Source organism: Orycteropus afer, unplaced genomic scaffold, assembly GCF_000298275.1.
Source record: "Orycteropus afer afer isolate SDZICR_OR568_19922 unplaced genomic scaffold, OryAfe1.0 scaffold00302, whole genome shotgun sequence".
NCBI classification, from domain to species: Eukaryota; Metazoa; Chordata; class Mammalia; order Tubulidentata; family Orycteropodidae; genus Orycteropus; species Orycteropus afer.
Window position 1 is genome coordinate 1,013,588 of NW_006921889.1, and position 19,606 is coordinate 1,033,193.

Consider the following 19,606-nt stretch of genomic DNA (forward strand, 5'->3'; position numbering starts at 1 on the left):
GAGAAGACAGTAAGACATTTTGATGTCTTCTTTTAACCAAAATCATCACTTTGAATTTTGGTAAAATGCCATGCGTGCAGTCTTTAAATGTATCATCTCTGTGGCTACGATCACATTCTGAACAAGTCCTTGAAGAAAAAGAGATGCCTCCCTTTATAAAACCTGACGAATCCCAGGAACTGTTCACCTCTAATCATGAGTCTCATCATTTTCCCAGAATTGGCAGGTAGGGCTATCCCTAAAATAGCTTGCGTTTAAAATAGGTAAGTGGATAGAACCCTAACTCCTTTAGCGTTTATAACCTGGATACATTTCTAGATCCCTGTACTTGGTTCGGTGATTCAAGCAGCACTTAGCATTTGGCTGTGGCCAAGGAGAAGAGGGAACCAGGGCGAAGAGAAGCATCTTTCATCATCATTGGCTTGTTGTACACAATACCCATGCTTTGAAAATAACAGTGACATTTAATCTTCAAAATCAAAAAATAGACATATTCTCTAATATCAAAATATAAGATTAAAATGTTAGTGTGACATAGGGCTTTTTTTTTAACATGAAAAAAGGAAATATTTTAGACTTGCTTTTTTTGTATAAATCTTCTTGTCTCACTAATATTTACAACTTTCCAGTATAGCTTTTATAAGCCACTGGAAGAGACAGGGAGAAAAACAATCCTCGTTTGAGATATAAGGACCTGAAAGTTCACGTTGGAGAGGACAGTCCTCCACAGCAAATCTGCCACTGACTCTACAGAGAGGGAAGCTACATTTCCAACCTTGCACGTTCTCATTCCATTCTCCTCTTCCTGGCTGTTAAATATTTCCAAGAATATTCTATTTGTATAATGACTTTACTCTGGCTATCAATCATTTCCTTTAAGAAAACTACATTTTCTATCCTTCACAAAATGCCCCTGAAAGCCATCAAGATATGTGGAGATATCAGATTTTAAAAACTTAAACCTAGTTATATACCCTTGAAACAGTATGAACATCTAACAGAGTGACATTATATCCTTATATTTGTTTGTCATGAGATGAAAGGCCGTGAGGCATATGGTGATTATTAATTGTTCCTGAGCTTCTAAAGAAATCTTAAAATGACTAACTGCATAACTGCATAAAAGAATGAGTTCTTCAAGAGCGCCTCTTCTGTCCCATTGATGTCTTTCATCCCATTTATCTCCTTAAAGAATCTCTAGCAGGGAAAAAAAAAAAAAAAAAAAAGGCTTCCTTTAAGCCACCGAGAAATGGGACCTGATGGAGTCTTCCCGCAGCTCTCGATGTTTTCCAATGTTACTTTCTTCTTGCTGGTTTCGCCTCTCAATGGTGATTCTGTATTTTTTCCTGGGTAAAGAGAAAGTGAAGGTAGTAATAAAACCTTACTGGGATACAACGTACTATGGTTTCTCTCACAAAGAGTGCCCTCAAGGGACATCTGGGCTTGAGTTGATAAATGAGAAGTGACAGAATATGAAACCCTGGTCAGAGATTAAAGTCGTATGCCCCAAGGCGTTCTGCCCTTATTCAAGGAGAAAACTTGGCATGCTTTCCCAAACGGCATACAACAAGCCTCCCTCTTCTTCCCTGGGCGCCTTGTGTGTTAAGTCTTGTCTATTCTGCCACAGAAGCTCCCTTCAACTCCCAGGATGTGCCCCAGATAAAGATCAGATTAAGTGTACTGTGGCCAAGGGAACAGAAATACAATTGTTCCCACAGAGTCACATACACCCAGTGTGACATTTTCATACAGAAATGACAAAATCCTGGCCTACTGACATGAATAAGCAGTAAAGTCAACCACCAAAGATGACAAAGGCACAGACCGCCCTCGTGGTGTGGATCAGGATCTTGAGCACACAGAGATATTACAAGTTCACACGCCTTGGGGCTTAACCACAGTGGTAACTAAGCACTTGGGTTCTCCAAATACTGAGCACAGACCACCCCGAGAGCATGTACTCAGAGGTACCTCTTCCTCCTTAGAAGGTGAACCAAGGTACTTATTTCAAATTGGCGGAAACCTGAGAACTGGAAAGTTGATTTCCACCTTTCTCCCGATTCCCCCTCCATTTATGCACTTGGTGAGTGGTAAGAACTCAGATCAGGATTTCTATGATCAAAGCACAGTAGCAGCCCTCTGTCCCACAGGGGATGCGAGAAAAACCGCTGATCCTACCAGTACTCTGATCTGATCACCAAGCCTGAGGTCACCCCAGAAGAATAGTGCCACAGACTGAATTGTGTCCCCAGAAAGTATGTGTTGTAAATCCTAACCTCTATGCCTGTGGTTATCATCCCAGTTGGAAATGGGTTGTCTTCATTCAGTTAATAAGATAGGATTAGTGTAGAGTGTATGTTGAGTCAATCTCTACTGAGATATAAAAGAGATTGAACAGGCAGAGCAGAGATAGGGGAAGAGAGTTCAAGCCACATGAAGATCGCCCAGGTGTAGAAGCTCAGAAGAGACAAGGACTGTCCTCCAGAGCTGGCAGGGAAAGAGAGGCCTTCCCGAAAGCCAGCACTCTGAATTCAGACTTCTAGCCTCCTAAATGGTGAGAAAATAAATTTCTGTTTATTAATGCCATCTGCCTGTGGTATTTCTGTTATAGCAGCACTAGGGAACTAAGACAAATGGCTTGTGTTTTAATCACCATCTTCTTAGACATGGATAAGTCACAAGGAGACTGTGCAAAGACAAATGACCAAGGCAGTAAAGGAGGGCCCATTTAAAACTTTATAAGCAGTGCTAACCTGAAAAAGTAGAAGGCCATTAGCAAACCGGCTCCTAATAAGGCCCCCACAACAATGCCAGTCACTGCAGATTCTTCTAGGCCACCTGCTTGAAAAAGAAATGTAGATCACCAGAGTTCATTTTGAGAAATAGTTAGGAACGATGCCTCCAGTGCTACTCACTGGAAGTTGCTTCCCAATTCCCCACTTGATCCAAATTTTCCTTTCTTTTTAAGAAAAGTTTTCTTGGGGCTCCTGCACTTGCGTTTTTGCCAAGTACAAAACTTACACAGCATTTGAGAAAATACTAAACAAACCTACTGTTACAAGGGAATGAACACAGTGGGAATATAAGCACATGCAAGAAGGATTTGAGAAAAACTGGAAACAGAAATTCCCAAATGTATCCATTTTAAAAGTTTTTTTAAAAAACTGTGGTAAATATATATGTAATAAAGCATTTGCCATGTCAACATTCTTCATGTGTACAATTCAGCCGCATTAATTGTGTTTATCACATTAAACAACCATTCTCATTATCTGTTTCCAAATTTTTCCATCACTCTTAACAGAAACTCAGTGTCCCCTAAGCTCCAAGTCCTCCTTTCCCTCTCCCTCCCTTCCGCTCCTGGTAACTACTAATAAACAAGTCTGTACACACCCGTCTATTCTAGGTATTTCATATAAGCGGGATCATGCAAAATAGTTGTCCTTTTGTGACAGACAGTTTTATTTTGCTCAACATGATGTTTTTAAGGTTCATTCACGTTGTAGCATGTATCAGGATTTCATTTCTCTTTATGGCTAAGATTCCTTTGTGTGTATACATACCACAGTGTCCCCATTCACGTGTTGAACAACACTTGGACTGTTTCCATTATTTGGCTATTATAAGTAGCACCATAATGAACAATTGTGTATGAATATCTGCTTGCGCTCCTGTTTTCAGTTATTTGGGGCAGATACCTGTAAGTGGAATTGCTGGATCATATAGTAATGCTATGTTTAACTTTATTGAGTTTATCCTCAGAGAAGACAACCAAATGGGCCATAGGCCTGACCCAACACTTATCTTCACAGATGGGTGGTGACACTTCACAGTGCTGGGAGATCTGGTGAAAAATTCATGGGGTTCTATTTTCAGGTGTTCTCTCACCAAACCCAGAGTTTCATATCAAAATGTCCTACATAGTTTTGTGAAAACGTGAATAACAATTCGAAACAGTCAAGTTCAATAATGTCCCACTTTTTACATAAAAATGAGAAGTAGTTAGCTTGTGTGTAGAGAGCCTTTAGTGCACTGTCTCACTTAACCCTCAAAACAATCCTAAGAGTTGGGTACATTTTTCTCATCTGATACATGGGAAAGAGTCTTTAAGAGGTTAAGGAACTCTCCTGTGGTCAGAAAAGCACTGGTGATGAGTGTGGGATTCAAATCCAGGCCCAATAATTCCAAACACAGTGTTCTTTACACATTTCCCCATTATTCTCTCCCATGATTACTGAATAGACATTTATCCCCCACAGTTTGAAAGAGGCTCCCAAAACATCATGATTATTCATTTCTCCGCCTAAAATGACCAACTGACCTGAAAGATAGAAATTCACCTTGTTCTCCCTCATGAGCTGATAAAAAAAAGTCTCTGTAAAGCAGTGATTTCTAACTTTTCTTTTTTGTAAATTCCTTATAAGAACATCAACTTGCTTCTATATTTATATACAAGGTTGTTTATAAATAATAGGCTTTATACTTTTTTGCGAATTTGTAGGTTTTCAGATGTCTAAGGGACATAATCAGGAGGGACTGCTATTAGGAGGGACCAGTCCCTGGAGAAGGGCATCATGCTTGATAAAGTGGAAGGTCAGTGAAAAAGACCCTTAATGAGATGGATTGACACAGTGGCTGCAACAATGGGCTCAAACACGCCATTGACTATGAGGATGGTGAGGGACCCGGCAGGGCTTCGTTCTGTTGAACACTGGGTGGCTGTGAGTTGGAACCAACTTGATGGTCCCTAACAACAACAACAAGGGACACAGTACATTTGGTTTGGAGGGACAGGGCGAGGACTACAGACTCAAAGATTCAGAATGAAACTTGCTGTGAGCAATGAATATGTGCTCTCTCGCCACACGTAGTTATTTTGAATTTCCCTTAAAGTGGAAACTTCTAATACTAAGAGATCTTTAATATAAAAACAGAAGTCTTCCACCATTTTGAAAGAGAAGAGTAGAAAGACCTGCAAGCCTTTGATAAAGGTGATGCCTGTTCGCGAATCTTTTCCACATGTTTTACTACCTATCAGAAAAGGAAATGTGAACTTTCAGAACATGAGCTCCTGGAGAACACTTACCTTTTAAACTTGCATTATGCCAATGCTGTAAATGACAAAATACATAGCAAATTAAGCCTCTAAACTTACATGATTTGCAAGGAGAAGTGTTTGAGTGCTCGGCAATTCTGGTTCCATCTATTCTCAGCTTTAAAGGTCCCCACGGATACTTGACATTTGGCCGCATTTCAAAACGACCTTCTTTCCCAAAGTAATCACCAATAACCTACAAAAAGGTTTAAAACGAAGAAGAAGAATTAAACGTACACACAAACTAGAAGGACAAAGTGATCTGCTTCCGAAGGAGGAAGCCCCCAACCTTGGACAGTTACTCTCTAAAGCTGCAGGACCTGACTGAGCTGCCCTGCCTCCGCGTGCTGAGGACACCAGGTGACCCACCACCATCACTCATCTCTTCCGGGCGGGAAACAGCAAGTTCTTCAGAAGGGCACAGAGCAGAGGTGAGGAGATGTTGCAGAGGGAGCCCCCCTACTGTACATGCTGACTACAGGGTGTGTTTCTGAAGACACTGTAAGCCAGGATTTGGTATCGCCAATAGTGCTGCTGAAGGCATAATTTAGTGAGAAGAACCATAGCTCCCTAGGGCAGGGAAAGTGCTTAAACGGAGGCAGAAAAATGTAGGAAGTGGTCAGAGTGGAGCCACCCGGGGCATGCCTCACCTGATGGCTGAGTCCTGCCACTATTCTCTCTGCTCTACTTCAGTCACTACTATAGAGCAGAAACGAAGGATCTCCCCTATAGAAACAATAACCCCAAAATCCATGGTTTTTCCCTTGCTGGGCGGATACTGCACTGCCCCACCCATCTCCCACAGAGCAACGCACAGCTGGCCCTACTTCACTGACACGTAAGAGAAAGTGAGGGTACTCATGTGTGATGACAAACGAGGGAGAGTGACTCCAGGTTCATTCCACATCCAAAAAAAGAAACCAAACACTGCCATAGAGTCAACTCCAACTCATGATGACCCCCATTGGGTTTCCAAGGCTGTAAATCTTTACAAAAATAGACTGTCCGATCTTCTGCAGAGCAGCTGGTGGGTTTGAATCGCCAACCTCCTGGTCAAACAGTCAAATGCTTTAAGCACTGTGCCACCAAAGCTCCATTTTTTTTCACTTTTAGCAAATTTATATTGTTGGAGCAGTGGAATCACTATAGGGGTTGCCAGACTCTGGGCTTGTGTCACTGTTACTCAGTATGGTAACTTGTTTTACCTCCCCCTTCATCACCCGCCTGTCAAGGTGTGGGTGGGTGGGCTGTGGTGCCCGCCATTGGGTGCAGAGTATTCACCTGGGCCAATGGGAGATGGGAGGAGCTGTTGGGAGCCATGGGATGGGGCCAGGAGGGTGGACTGGCATGTACTGAGCACTCACCAAGTACTTGACACACATTCACTGCTATGTCCTCCCCTCGATCCTATGATGATTATGGGGAAATTGGAATGTGGATGAGACCCAGAATGCACAAAGGGGAAAGACCACTCAATAAATAGAGTGAGTATAGTCACTGCCAGGTCCTCTTGGCCTGGCCCTGCCCACAGAGGCTGTGGACTCTTTCAGGCCAGGTATATGTGTACTCTAGGAAAACAGCAAGTGCCACGGGCCAGGTCCGATAATGTGCTAGAGGAGAAATGGAAGAGTGATCAAGGACACACACGAAGAGGACACATCCCTCTTTTACTTGAAACACTCCATATTTGTTTTATATATATGTATGTGTGTGTGTGTATACACACCCATATACACAGAAGCTCTGATGGCATATAGTGCATAAGGCATTTGACTGCTAACCAGAAGGCTGGTGGTTCAAACCCACCAGCCATTCCTCAGAAGGAAGACTAGGCAATCTACTTCCATAGAGATATCACCTTGGAAACCCAAGGAGGGGTCACTATGGGTCGGATCTGACTCGACGGCAGTGAGAGACACAGACACACATATACACAAATACATATATCTGTGTGTGTATATAGATGCACATCTATATGTGTGTGTGTATATGCACACATATGTGTGTGTGCGTGTATATATATAGAGAGAGAGAGAGAGCCCTGGTGGTGTAGTGCCTAAGGCATTTGACTGCTAACCAGAAGTCTGGTGATTCAAACTCACCAGTTGCTCTGCAGAAGGAAGATGGGGCAATCTACTTCTTCAAAGATTTACTGCCTCAGAAACCCAATGGGGGTTGCTATGAGTCAGAATCAACTCAATGGCAGTGAGTTTGTTTTTTTGGTTTTATACACACACACACACACACACTCACTTATTTGTAAGTATTTGTTGTGTGTCATGGAGTCGATTCCAACTCATAGGGACCGCATGTGACAGAGCAGTGCTGTCCCATAGAGTTTCCTAGACTGGAATCTTTATGGAAGCAGGTTGCCAGGTCTTTATCCCACACAGCAGCTGGTGGGTTTCACTGCTGACCTTTTGGTTAGCACCACTGCACAACCAGGGACCCAGATGTGTGTGAGTGTGTGTGTGTACACCTACATGTATGTGTATAAAATATCTACTATGAAGTTTATAAAGAACTTTCCTAGGTCTGATTTTATCTGGTCCTCACAATAATCACATGAGGTCAGCAAGGATGATATGATTTCCATGTTACAGCCGAGGAAACTGAGGCAGAGAGCTTGCACCTCAGTAAGTGCTGGAGACTCATCTGTGTGTCCAAGGCACTCTTCTGTCTCCATGATGCTCTCCTAAAACTGTATCATCTTTTGAAATATTAACATATGTCTAGTCTGTACCTTCCCCACACACATCTTTTTAAAAATCCAAATTTTAAAGAAGGGAACACAATTTGATTCCATGCCTTTCATCCAGATGAGTCTCACTTGCCTCTTAGGACTGAAGCATGAGTCTTGGCCACTTGGAAGGTGGACTTTCCCATTTAAGATAAATATGGAACTATTTCCTGATGTCTTCCCTGATACCCTCACCCAAAAGTGAGCTCTCCCTATGTGGGACCTTCAATGTTTTCAACATATATTTTGATATGGAGCCTGCCTTTGAACAGCTACCTTGATGCCAGGAAAAATACATTCATTCACTGGGATCTCAGCAAGCAGGAGGAGCTGGTGTGGCAGTCTCGGGTGCTTACCTCCTGGGTGCCCATCTCCGCATCAGTCATGGCAATCACAGAGAAGTCCCCATACCGGTCTCCATTGGCATCAATGGACACCTGACCAGCAATACCTAGAGGACGATACACGAAGAACCTGAAATTAGTTACTTAAAATACTACTCTCTGCCAACAAAAACAAGAAAGTGAAATTGACAGAATTTTTTAAACAAACTAATGCCACAGGAAATCTCATCAGACTGAGCATTTTTGTTGGCGTTTGGAAGACATTGTAATTTCATCTGTGTCTGCATTCCTAAATTCTTAGCATTTCTCCATTTAAAAAAGAAATAAGTGACCCTCCTTTGGGGAATATACTTTAAAAAAAAATGAAGGCAAATTTGAAATCAGTATGCTTATCCCACAGTTTTGTATTTTTAAAAAAAATGTAAAGCATGAAGAAGTGGAGGTGTTGTCACAGACTTTCATGGGTTCACGTTATCAGTGGACCAACATGATGAAAGAACACTGAGATGCAAGGCTCAGGACTCAGGAAATATGCTTACGCATGGGCTCTTCAGTGCACAGGAAAGAGAAGGGTTTGGTTTCATGGGTCACAGTTGCCAATAGAAGACCTGTTTCTCTTTATCCCTATTGCTTTCTTCATTCATTCTTTATACGGATTCTTCCTGGGTAATTTCTAGGTGCTGAATTTGGTGTTGCAGCTGAAGCAAATAAGAGTCAGACACATATCAACAGAAGGGTAGCCTGGACTAGAGATTTAGCATGTTCTCACCAGAATCCATCCTCTGCTCACATATGAATCCTCGCTTTCACATTTAGGATCTCTGCGACCGGGGGCAAGGTACATGATCCTCTGAGCTTCAGTCTCCTGGACTTAAAATACGCACAATAGTACCTCCCCACCAAGATGTTCAATCTACTTCCAAAAGATCACAGCCACTGAAAATTCTATGGGGTACAGTTCTATTCAAACACAGAGGGTTGCCTTGAGTCAGAGTTCACTCGATGGCAACTGGTTTGGTTTCTGGTTTCTCTAAGATGATGTTGAGATTAAATGGGCTAAAACATATGAAGCACTTTCAACACATGTTTAAGAGATATAAGTTGTTTTCCTCTATTATTATAATTACTATTGGGCAATCTATTTCTGTCATGATACTGCCTCGGAAACCCAAGGAAGGGTCACTATGAGTCAGGTCCAACTCAACGGCACACAACAACAACAACAACAATGCTTGAAATCTGGTCCAGGACACTGACCATGCCCACACCACTCAGAAGAAGACTTATCACATCCTGTTGGAGAAGCAGGGAGGACTCAATAAAAGAGTAGGTATTTTATAGGGACCTTGAAGGAAGTCTATGATTTGGACAGGTAGCAATCAGGGAACGGGAGTATTCTAGGTGTGGTGAAGAATACTGACTATACTATGAACTTGTAAAAGAATGAGCAAACCAGACTCAAAAGAAATACAACCAGAAAGGTCCTTAGAAGCAAGGATGATGAGACTTTGACTCACCAACTTTGGATACTTCATCAGGCAAGACCCGTCTCTACGACAGGACATTATGTTTGGTAGAGGGGTAAGACCCAGTGAGATTATCCACACAGAGCCACAACAGTGGACTCAAACATATTGATAATCATGAAGACAGTCCAGGAATGGGCAACATTTTGTTCTGCTGTACATAAGGTCACCATGAGTTGGAGTCAACTCAACAGCAACTCATAAGAACAGTATTTACGAAAGCACAGAGGCCAAACAGAGGTTTCTGGGGAGATGAGCCCCCAAGTGTGTGAGGGAACACCAAGATAGATGCAAGGCTGGAGCAGGGCGGCGGAGCACTGAAGGCCTTCAGTGTCCTCATGAGGGATTTGAACTTACTTGGGCTAGCAATGGAGGTTTAGAACACTTAATCAATAAAAGCAAATACACATTATTAGTATGATATTAAATATGTCTATACTGTAATTTCCATGCATTAAATAAGAGAATGTTCCCATCGGCTGCACTCTAATTAACTGTAGTTATTTGTTTTCTTTCATTTTAAACTGTGGTAGAGCCCAATGTAACATTTATTTGGTGTTTCTACTGATTTGGTTCTGTCAGGAAGTACTGACTCCTCTAGTAAAATGGATGACTGAGAGAAAGGATCCCAAGGGAAAGTTCCATCCTCTAGTGTGGTTTGGAGAAGGCAGGTATTTGGGTTTACTGTCCTTTGGGTTGTGGTTTAAGGGCCCATTGATTTTTCCAGACTTCGTTCTACTTTGCCAGAAACAGAATGGAGCTACCATTCATCTTGATTTTTTGTTGTTTCTTAATATAAAGTGGTTACAAAAGAGACACGTATCTCATATGTATGTATCCTTGACACCCACAAAACTTTAAAGGTGCTAAATATCTTTTTGAAAAACATATTTTATCTCCAAACAACCATTTGCCATTCTATTCAGAGGTGTTTACAATGGTGTGTCCTGCTAAGTGTTTTGCAGAGTATTTTATAAGACAAAGTAGCCCTAGTAATCTAAGACCTCATTACACCTTTAAGCTATTACAATTCTGCCAAGAAGTGGGGTGAGAACCTTAGGGAGGCTGATTAGCAAAGTGAGACCTCACCTGTGTGTACTGTACAGAAGGTGAGATCATGAGGCCAAGAGCAGAATTTTCTGTATAAATTATCTTTATTACTTAGTATGAGGCTCCCCACCCTCATTTATATGGGTCTGTAGTGGAACTCAAGGTTAGAGCCACCGTCTCTTTTACCTTGTCACTCTGACCTCTCACACAGAGAGGAAATTCAGCATCTTCCCAGGCCATTTATTGAAAGTCTTGAGAGCTGGTCCAAGGTTTCATGCAATAAAATCCAAATTTGTCAAATAACATCCAGAGTATTTTTCCCCTGACAACTTAGTGGTCACTTACAGGTTATTTATTTTTAATTCTGGGAAAGTTAGAGTTTCTCTTTATACAGATACCTTACAGTTCCTCTGGGCCCACCTTCAGATGGGACATTGTTTAGCAAATAAATTTGGCTCTCCAAACAATTCAAACCCAAAAGTGATCTTGGCTTCAATTATCTGTACATTTGGACAAGCAAAACACTCACTGGAGAGTGGACTATACAGTTGATTGTTTCAGGACTAATTTCAGATTGCCTATGTAGACCTGGTTGATCAGTGGTTAAAGCATTCAGCTGCTAACTAAAAGGTCAACAGTTTGAAGCCACCAGCCACTCCACAGGAGAAAGATGGGGCAGTCTGCTTCCATAAAGATTTACAGCCTTGGAAACCTTATGGGGGCAGTTCTACTCTGTCCTATAGGGTTCCTTTAAGTCAGAATTAACTTAATTGATGGAAGTTGGTTTGGTTTAGTTTTTTATGTAGACCTGGCTCTAAAATGGAACTGTCAAAATGACCTTGGGGAAAATTTAGCCCAAGCCCTGGGTTCCAGCCACTGCTGGCGCCGCCCTTCCCTTAACAACCTCCCTTGGTGGTGCCCTCCAACATTCCCAACTCTGGCTCCTGTTCTTCTGTCAGAAGACCAAGAACAAATGACCACACCAGGTAGTGAGTAATAACTAAGAATGAACTGTGGCCGACCAAGGTTGTGTCCAGACACACCAGTTTCTCAGAGTATTGTGCACCACTTCTGGGAAATTTGACTGTGTCCTAATATGCCCCTTGAAATATTTTCTTTGATCCCAGCTCCTCAGCTGAATCAGTTAGATATAAAGCAAGATAATCCTGGAAGCTTAATTATCCATGTGTGATGGTGCCTAAAGCATTTGACTGCTAACCAGAAGGCTGGTGATTCAAACCCACCAGCCACTCCTCAGAAGGAAGGTTGGGCAATCTACTTCAGTAGTGATACTGCCTTGGAAACCCAAGGAGGGGTCGCTATGAGATGGACCCGATTCGATGGCAGTGAATTTGGTTTTGGTTTGGACAATCTGCCTAAGCTAAAAGAGATGTCACTCTGATTTGGATTAAGACATGCCACCCACTAAAATCACCAGGAAGGAAAGAGATCAACCTATTGTCACCATAGCTACTGCCCAAACAATGCTAGGTGGAGTTTGACACACACATCCCCTTCCTGTCCTACCCTTTCTAATAACTGAGGACAGACTGGGTCAATGGAGTGACTAGGAGTCCCAATGGCGGGCGGGGGATTGTCCAAAATTTAATCTTGCAACACTTATTCCAGTCATTAGTTGGATTACAAATAAATATGAACATACCTCAAAATGCATTAAAGGGCTCAAAAGAAGAGCTAATACAATGTCATGTCAGTCATCAGCTTGCTCATGTGAAGAAACAGAAGCCAAGAGAATGACTAGAATGAAAAATTCTCATTGCTGACTCAGTAATTTCTACTTTAGATCCAAACACAAAAAAAAACCTGTTGCCAGTCAGTTGATTCCAACTCATAGTGACCCTATAGGACAGAGCAGAACTGCCCCCATGGGGTTTCCAAGGCTATAATTTTTAAGGGAAGGAGAATCGGTGGTGTAGTAGTTAAGGCATTTGGCTGTTAACCAAAAGGTCAGTTGTTCAAACCCACCAGCCACTCCATGGAAAAAAGATGGGATGGTCTGCTTCTGTAAGGATTTACAGCCTTGGAAATTCAATAGGGGTCACTATGAATTAGAATCAACTCAATGGAAGTGAGTTTGGTTTTTTGGGTTTAATCTTCATGCGAGCAGATTGCCACATCTTTCTCCTGCAAAGCTGATGCTGGGTTTGAACTGCTGATCTCTGGTCAGCAGCCAACCACTTAGCCACTGTGCTACATGGGTTCCTTTATTCTATGTCATATGCCCATCACATAGCAGCCATAACTCACTGCCATCAAGTTGATTCGACTCATAGCAACCCCTCCTTGGGTTTCCGAGGGAGTATCTCTACGGAAGTAGATTGTCCAATCTTCCTTCCGAGGAGTGGCTGGTGAGCTTGAACCGCCACCCTTCTGGTTAGCAGTCAAATGCCTTGGGCACTATGCTACCAGAGATCCTAGCAGCCATAAGGACTCCTTTTAAGACAAGACCCTCTTGTGGATTTCCATCTCAGTTGATAAAGTCTAAAGTCCTCAGCAAGGCTTCTAAGCCACAGGATCTAACTCTCTGACATCTCCTATCATACTGCCCCTCACACACTGTGGTCAAGTCACATAGGCTTCCTTGCTCTTTTGGGAACACTCCAAACTCTCTCACCAAATACACTTAGGGTCTTTGTATTTGCTGTCCCCTCTGTAATGCTCTTCCCTTAGCATCTTCAGTATTTGTCCCCTCACTTCCCTTAGGTCTCTGCTCAATTGCCATTTATCAGAGAGGCCTTCCCTGACCACCCTATCTGCAATAGCAGTCCAACCCAAACCCTCCTGTCACTTTCTATCTCTTGTTTGTTAAGGACTGAATTGTGTTCCCAAAAATTTTTGTTATAAATCGTAACCTCTTTGCCTATGGTTATAATCCCTTTGAGAATGGGTTGTCTTTGCTATGTTAATGAGACAGGATTAGCACATGGCATGTTTTAAATCAGTCTCCTTCAGGTATGTGTTGTTGTTGTTGTTGTTGTTTGCCGTAGAGTTGGACACAACTCATAGCGACCCCTCCTTGGGTTTCTGAGGCATATCACTATGGAAGTAGATTGCCCCATCTTCCTTCCGAAGAGTGGCTGATGGGTTTGAACTGCCAGCCTTCTGGTTAGCAGTCAAGTGCCTTAGGCACTATATAAAAGGCATTAAATGAGCAAGCAAAAGTAGCAGAGATGGGGGAAAAGAGATGCCAATCTGCATGAAGATTGCCCAGGAACAAAGCCAACAGAGAGAGGAAGTCTTCCCCTAGAGCACCCTAAATTTAGACTTCTAGCCTCCTAAACTGTGGGAAAATAAATTTCTATTTATTAAGGCCACGCATTTATGGTATTTCATAGCAGCATTCAATAACGAAGACAGAATTTGGTGTTGAGAAGTGGGATGCTGCTGTAACAAGTACCTAAAAGTAGAAGAGGTTTTGGAATTTGGCAATGAGTAGAGGCTGGACGAGTTTGAAGGTGTCTAACAGCAAAAGCCTATTTTTGAAGGGACCATGCCCTGGAGAAGGATATCATGCTTGTTAAAGTGGAGCCTCAGTGAAAAAGAGGAAGGCACTCAACAAGATGGACTGACGCAGTGACTGCAACGATGGGCTCAGGCATAGCAGGGATTGTGAGCCTGGCAAAGGACTGGCAGTGTTTTGTTCTGTTGTACACAGGGTCACTTGAATTGGAGCCAACTTGACAGCACCAAACAATAACAATCGCAAAAACCTAGATTGCCTTGAAGAGACTGTTGGTAGAATTATGGACGTCAAAGGCAATTCTGGTAAGAGCTCAGGAAGAAATGAAGAGAACCAAAGAAAAACTTTCTTAAGGTCTTAGAGAATACATATGGTGCCAGCAACAAAATGCTGCTAGACATGAGGACATTAAATGTGTTTCTGGTGACTCTTTAAAAGGAAATTATAAACATGTGATTGTACAATGAAGGAAGAATAATGCTTTTCATGCAGTAGCAAAGAACTTGTCTGAATTATGTTCAAATGTTTAGTAGAAATAGAAGTGATGAAGCTCGATATTTGGCTGAGAAGCTTTCTAAGTAAGACCTTAAAGAAGCTAAATGGTTTCTGCCTGCTGCTCACAGTAAAATTCGAGAGAAAGAGTGGATTTAAAAATAAATTGTGCAAAATGGAAACAAAACTTAAAGATTTGGAAAATTCTGTTGCACAAACTAAGGACACATGTCCTAGAATTTTCACTTAGGACGAAGCTACACAATCTTTTGTTAAGCCTGTGACTGATGATTCTAACCAACTACCACAGCAGACAATCCATCAGTTTAGACTGAAGGGGAGAGAGAAAGAACAAAAGGAAACAAAATTGTCTGCCTCTTGGAATTCTACATGCAGGAAACAGTCCGAAGGAGCTATATCTATTATCCTATTGTCCTCCAAGAAAAGAAAAGAGCCATACTTGGAGCAACTCAGAGATCAACAAAACTGTTGGAAGGAGCATTGGGAGACAGAGCTGCCTCAGTTGCAAAGGGTGGAATGGAATCATGCCTCCTAGGTCCCAGAAAGTCAGAGATCTTCACCAACTTGGTTCTAGAGTGTGTGGCTGCCAGTTCTGGAGTGTGGGGCTGCTGTTCACAAGTGCCAGTCGGATAGGGCCACCACCCAAAGCTGAGGGGGCAGGACTGCCATGCTCAAAGAGCAGAAAATCGGGCCCTGTCAGGGCCAAGAGGATGAGGTCACCACTCAGATGGACCAGAAGAATGGAGCCACCCAAAGCCAAAGGAGCAGTGCTGCCATCTTAGTGGGTCTGGAAGGAGGAGCTGAAGCCCAGGGCCAAGAAACCTCCACCCAAAATCCAGAAAGCATGGCCAACACCACAAGTCTGGAGGGCAGGATAATTGCCCGGATTGTCCCAAAGGAAAAAGCATTATTTTCAAGTCTTGAAAGCTGATGTAAATTGTTCTGTTGGGTTTTGGATTTGCTGGGTACCTGTTATCCCCTCTATCCCTCCAATTTCTCCAATTTGTAATGGAAATGTATACCTTGTACCTGTCCCACCATTGTAGTTTGGAGACAGATAACTTGTATTCTAGACTACATATGTTCACAGATGAAGAGAAATTTTGGCCCCAGATGGAAGATACCTAAAGTCTCATTTATATTTGATTTGGATGATTCAGAGAATGAGATTTTAGACTTGAGCTTAATTTAAGACTTTTGGGATGATATGATGGAGTGAATGTGTTTTGTATGGAGCAAGGATGTGAATTTGGGGGGACGTGGGCACAAAATGAGGAATGTTATTGATTGAATTGTGTTCCAAAAAAATTTATATTGTAAATTCTAACCACTATTCTTGTGGTCATACTCACATTTGAGAATGCATTGTCTCTGTTGTGTTAATGAGACAAGATTAGTGTAGTGTGTTCATGAGTCAATCTCCTTCAAATAGAAAAGACATTAAACACGCAGAGATGGGGAAGAAGAGATGAGAAGTGACATGAAGATCACCCAGAAGTAGAAGCTCACAGAGACAAAGATCTTCCTCCAGAGCCAATGGAAAGAGAAAGCTTTCTCCTAGAACCAACACCCTGACTGCTAGCCTCCTAAACTGAGAAAATCAATTTCTGTAGGTTAAAGCCACCCATTTATGGTCCTTCTGTTATAGCAGCACCAGCTAACTGAGACATTGTTGTTGTATTGTTAGCTGCTGCCGTGTCAGCCCAACTCACTGTAACCTATACAAGAGATCAGACCACAGTGATCCATGAGTTTTTCATTAGCTGATTTTTGGAAGTAGATCAACAGGCCTTTCTTTCTAGTCTGTCTTAGTTGAGAAGCTCCATTTAAACCTGCTTGGCAACACAGCAGCACAAAAGCCTCCATGACAGATGGGCAGTGGCTATGCATTAGGTTTATTGGCTGGGAACTGAAGCCAGGTCTCCTGCAAGGAAGGCAAGAGTTCTGCCAAGGAATCACCACTGCCCTCCTCTATCTCCCTAAACCAAAAAGCCAAACCCACTGCCATTGAGTAGATTCTGACTCCTGGCAACCCTATAGGCTGTCTCATAGGGTTTCCAAGACTGTAATCTTTACAGAAGCAGACTGCCACTTCTTTCCCACATGGATAGGCTGATGGGTTCAAATCTCTGACTTTTTAGTTTGCAACTATGTCCTTAAGCATTGTGTCCCCAGTGCTTCCTACTCTGCTTTAACTTTCTTCACAGCACTAACAATCCCTGAAGTGGTGTGTTTGCTTGCTGTCAGTTCCCTCAACACTAGTATGTAAGTTTAGTTTATTGCGGGAATGTCTTTAGTTCACTGGGGACTCCCCAGCACCTTGAACAGTGTCTGGCACATATCAGGTGCCCCATGAATATTTATTGAATGAATGAATAAATACAAAGTTGATATCTGCAGGGAACCACCCACTAAGTCATTCCTATATTGAATTTCATGTTAGCGTTCTTTGAGTGTTGCTGATCTACTTCCTCAGTGATAATGCCTTGGAAACCCAAGGAGGGGTCACTGTGAGTTGGATCCAACTCGACAGCAGTGAGTTTGGTTTGGTTTTTTTTTTTTTTTTTGAGGTAAAAGGATATCAGAACTCCTCTATGCTGTCAGCAGGAATACAAATTAGTGGACTTTTCTGGAAGATACTTGGCAATATCCAATGCATTTTTAAAAGCACCAACATACTAAGAATCCCAGAAATCCTGTAACTAGGAATCTTCCCTGTTGAATGTACCCACAAAAATTCATCAAGATGTGCAAGATAATCATGGCAGCATTTTACATAATAGTGAAAACAGTAAACAACTCAAGTGTCCATCAGTAGGAGACTGGGTAAAGAAATTATTGTAGAGCCAAAATATATTGGATCTGTAAGTGCTGAAATGAAAAATTCTTTTACTTGAATATCAACTAGAAAACCTAGGATGAAGAATGGTATTCATGTTATGACCCCTGCCTTAGTTCTCTAGTGCTGATATAACAGAAATACCACAAGTGGATGGCTTTAACAAACAGAAATTTATTCTCCCACAGTTTAGGGTGCTAAAAATCAAAATACAGTGCACCAGCCCTAGATGAAGGTCTTCTCTCTGTCGACTCTAGAGGAAGGCCCTTGTCTACTTTCAACATCTGTGAACCAGGCATTCCTTGAGACCTGCATGTGTCTTGGCATCAATCTTAGCTTGAGTCTAAGATGTTCTCAGCACAAAGACACTGGATCCAAAGGAATGTAACTTGAATAAGGTTGTTGCATCCCACCCTAATCCCTTTACAAATGATTGGCTGATCACATGAGATCACATCATGGGGGATGATTATATCATTACATAATTGTCAAATGACTTTGAATCATAGCCCAGCCAAGATGACACGTATTTTGGGGGGACACAATTCAATCTATGACATTTCACTCTTCAGTCCCCCAAAATTCATGCCCTTGCCACATGCAAAATTCTTTTACTTCATCACACCATCCCAAAAGTCTTAAATCAACTCCAAGTCCAAATTCCATTCTGGGGCAAAATTCTGATTCATTTGTGAGTCTAGAATACAAGTTATCTGTGTCTAAACTACAATGGAACAGGCACAGGTAGACATTTCCATTACAAACAGGAGAAATTGGAAGGCAAGAAGGAATAGCTGGCACCAAGAAAGTCAAAAACCCACCAGAACAATTTGCATTCTCTCTCAAGGCTTGAAAATAATCCTCTGTTCTCTGAGGCCATCTAGGCAGTAGCTGTCCCCTCCAGACTCTAGGTGTTAGCCATACTTTCTGGATTCTGAGTTGAGGCGCCTCGGCCATGGGCTTCAGTTCTGCTTTCCAGGCTCACTGAGACAGCAACTCTCTCTGCTCCTTCAGCTTTGAGTAGTTCCACTCTCCGAGTCCAAGTGAGTGGAGACCCCACCCGCTCAGCCCCAACAGGCTTTGTTCTTCTGCCCCTTGAGCATGGCAGCCCTCTCCCCCTAGCTTCAAGTAGCAGATTTGGTTTCATCCCCCTGTCACTAGAGAATGGCAGCCCCACACTGAGTTGAAAATCTGACTCTTGGACACCCAGGAGGCCATGGCCCCACCCTTTGAGACACAGCAGGCCATGGTTCCACATTTTGAGACCTTAGGGGTGATGACCACAAGAGCTGCTTCTTGTGATCCTTGTCTCTTTAGCTTATGCTTCCTGGTTCCCTGGTGTCTCAGCCCTTTACCCCTCAGGTCTTGTCTTAGTTCTCTAGTGCTGCTATAACAGAAATCCACAAGTGTATGGATTTAACTAACAGAAATTTATTCTCTCACAGTTCAGAAGCCTGGAAGTCTGAATCCAGGACACCAACTCTCAGGGAAGGCTTTCTCTCACTGTTGGCTCTGGGGGAAGATCCTTGTCTTCTTCCAACATTTGTGGATTTCATATCCCTTGGAGATCTCCAAGTATCTTGCCATCAGTCTTTGCCTAGATCTAGGAGGTTCACAGCAGAGGGACCCTGAGTCCAAAGGATGAACTCTATTCTTAGTTCTTCTTTCTTGGTGGTAGTAGGTCCCTCTCTCTCTGCTAGCTTCTCTCTGCCTTTCTCTCTTGTAAGATAAGAGGTGATGCAGGTCATACTCTAGGGAAACTTCCCTTATATCAGATCAGGGTTGTGACCTGAGTAAGGGTGCTGCTTCCCACCCTAGTCCCTTTATTTTGGATTAGATCTGTGATACAAGTAAGGGTGTTGTATCTCACCCTAATTCTCTTATAAATAACTGATTGATCACATCAGATCGTGGAGAATGATTATATCATTACACAACTGCCAAGTTACATCATTATAGAACTTCCAAACCACTGAGAATGATGGCCTAGCCATGTGGGCTTACTACTTCTCTTGACA

General features: G+C 42.4%; 1 protein-coding gene across 1 annotated transcript in view; it reads right to left on the reverse strand.

Annotated features, from left to right (window-relative positions):
• Positions 1 to 1,234: 1,234 nt before the first annotated feature.
• Positions 1,235 to 19,606, reverse strand: part of NPR3 (natriuretic peptide receptor 3) — a 95,504-nt gene continuing 77,132 nt past the window's right edge. The window contains exons 5-8 of the mRNA XM_007951599.2: positions 8,192 to 8,286; positions 5,156 to 5,291; positions 2,754 to 2,838; positions 1,235 to 1,346 (exon numbers count right to left, since the gene is read on the reverse strand). Coding sequence (XP_007949790.1) covers positions 1,235 to 1,346; positions 2,754 to 2,838; positions 5,156 to 5,291; positions 8,192 to 8,286 — 428 coding nt within the window. The remainder of the gene's footprint in view (positions 1,347 to 2,753; positions 2,839 to 5,155; positions 5,292 to 8,191; positions 8,287 to 19,606) is intronic.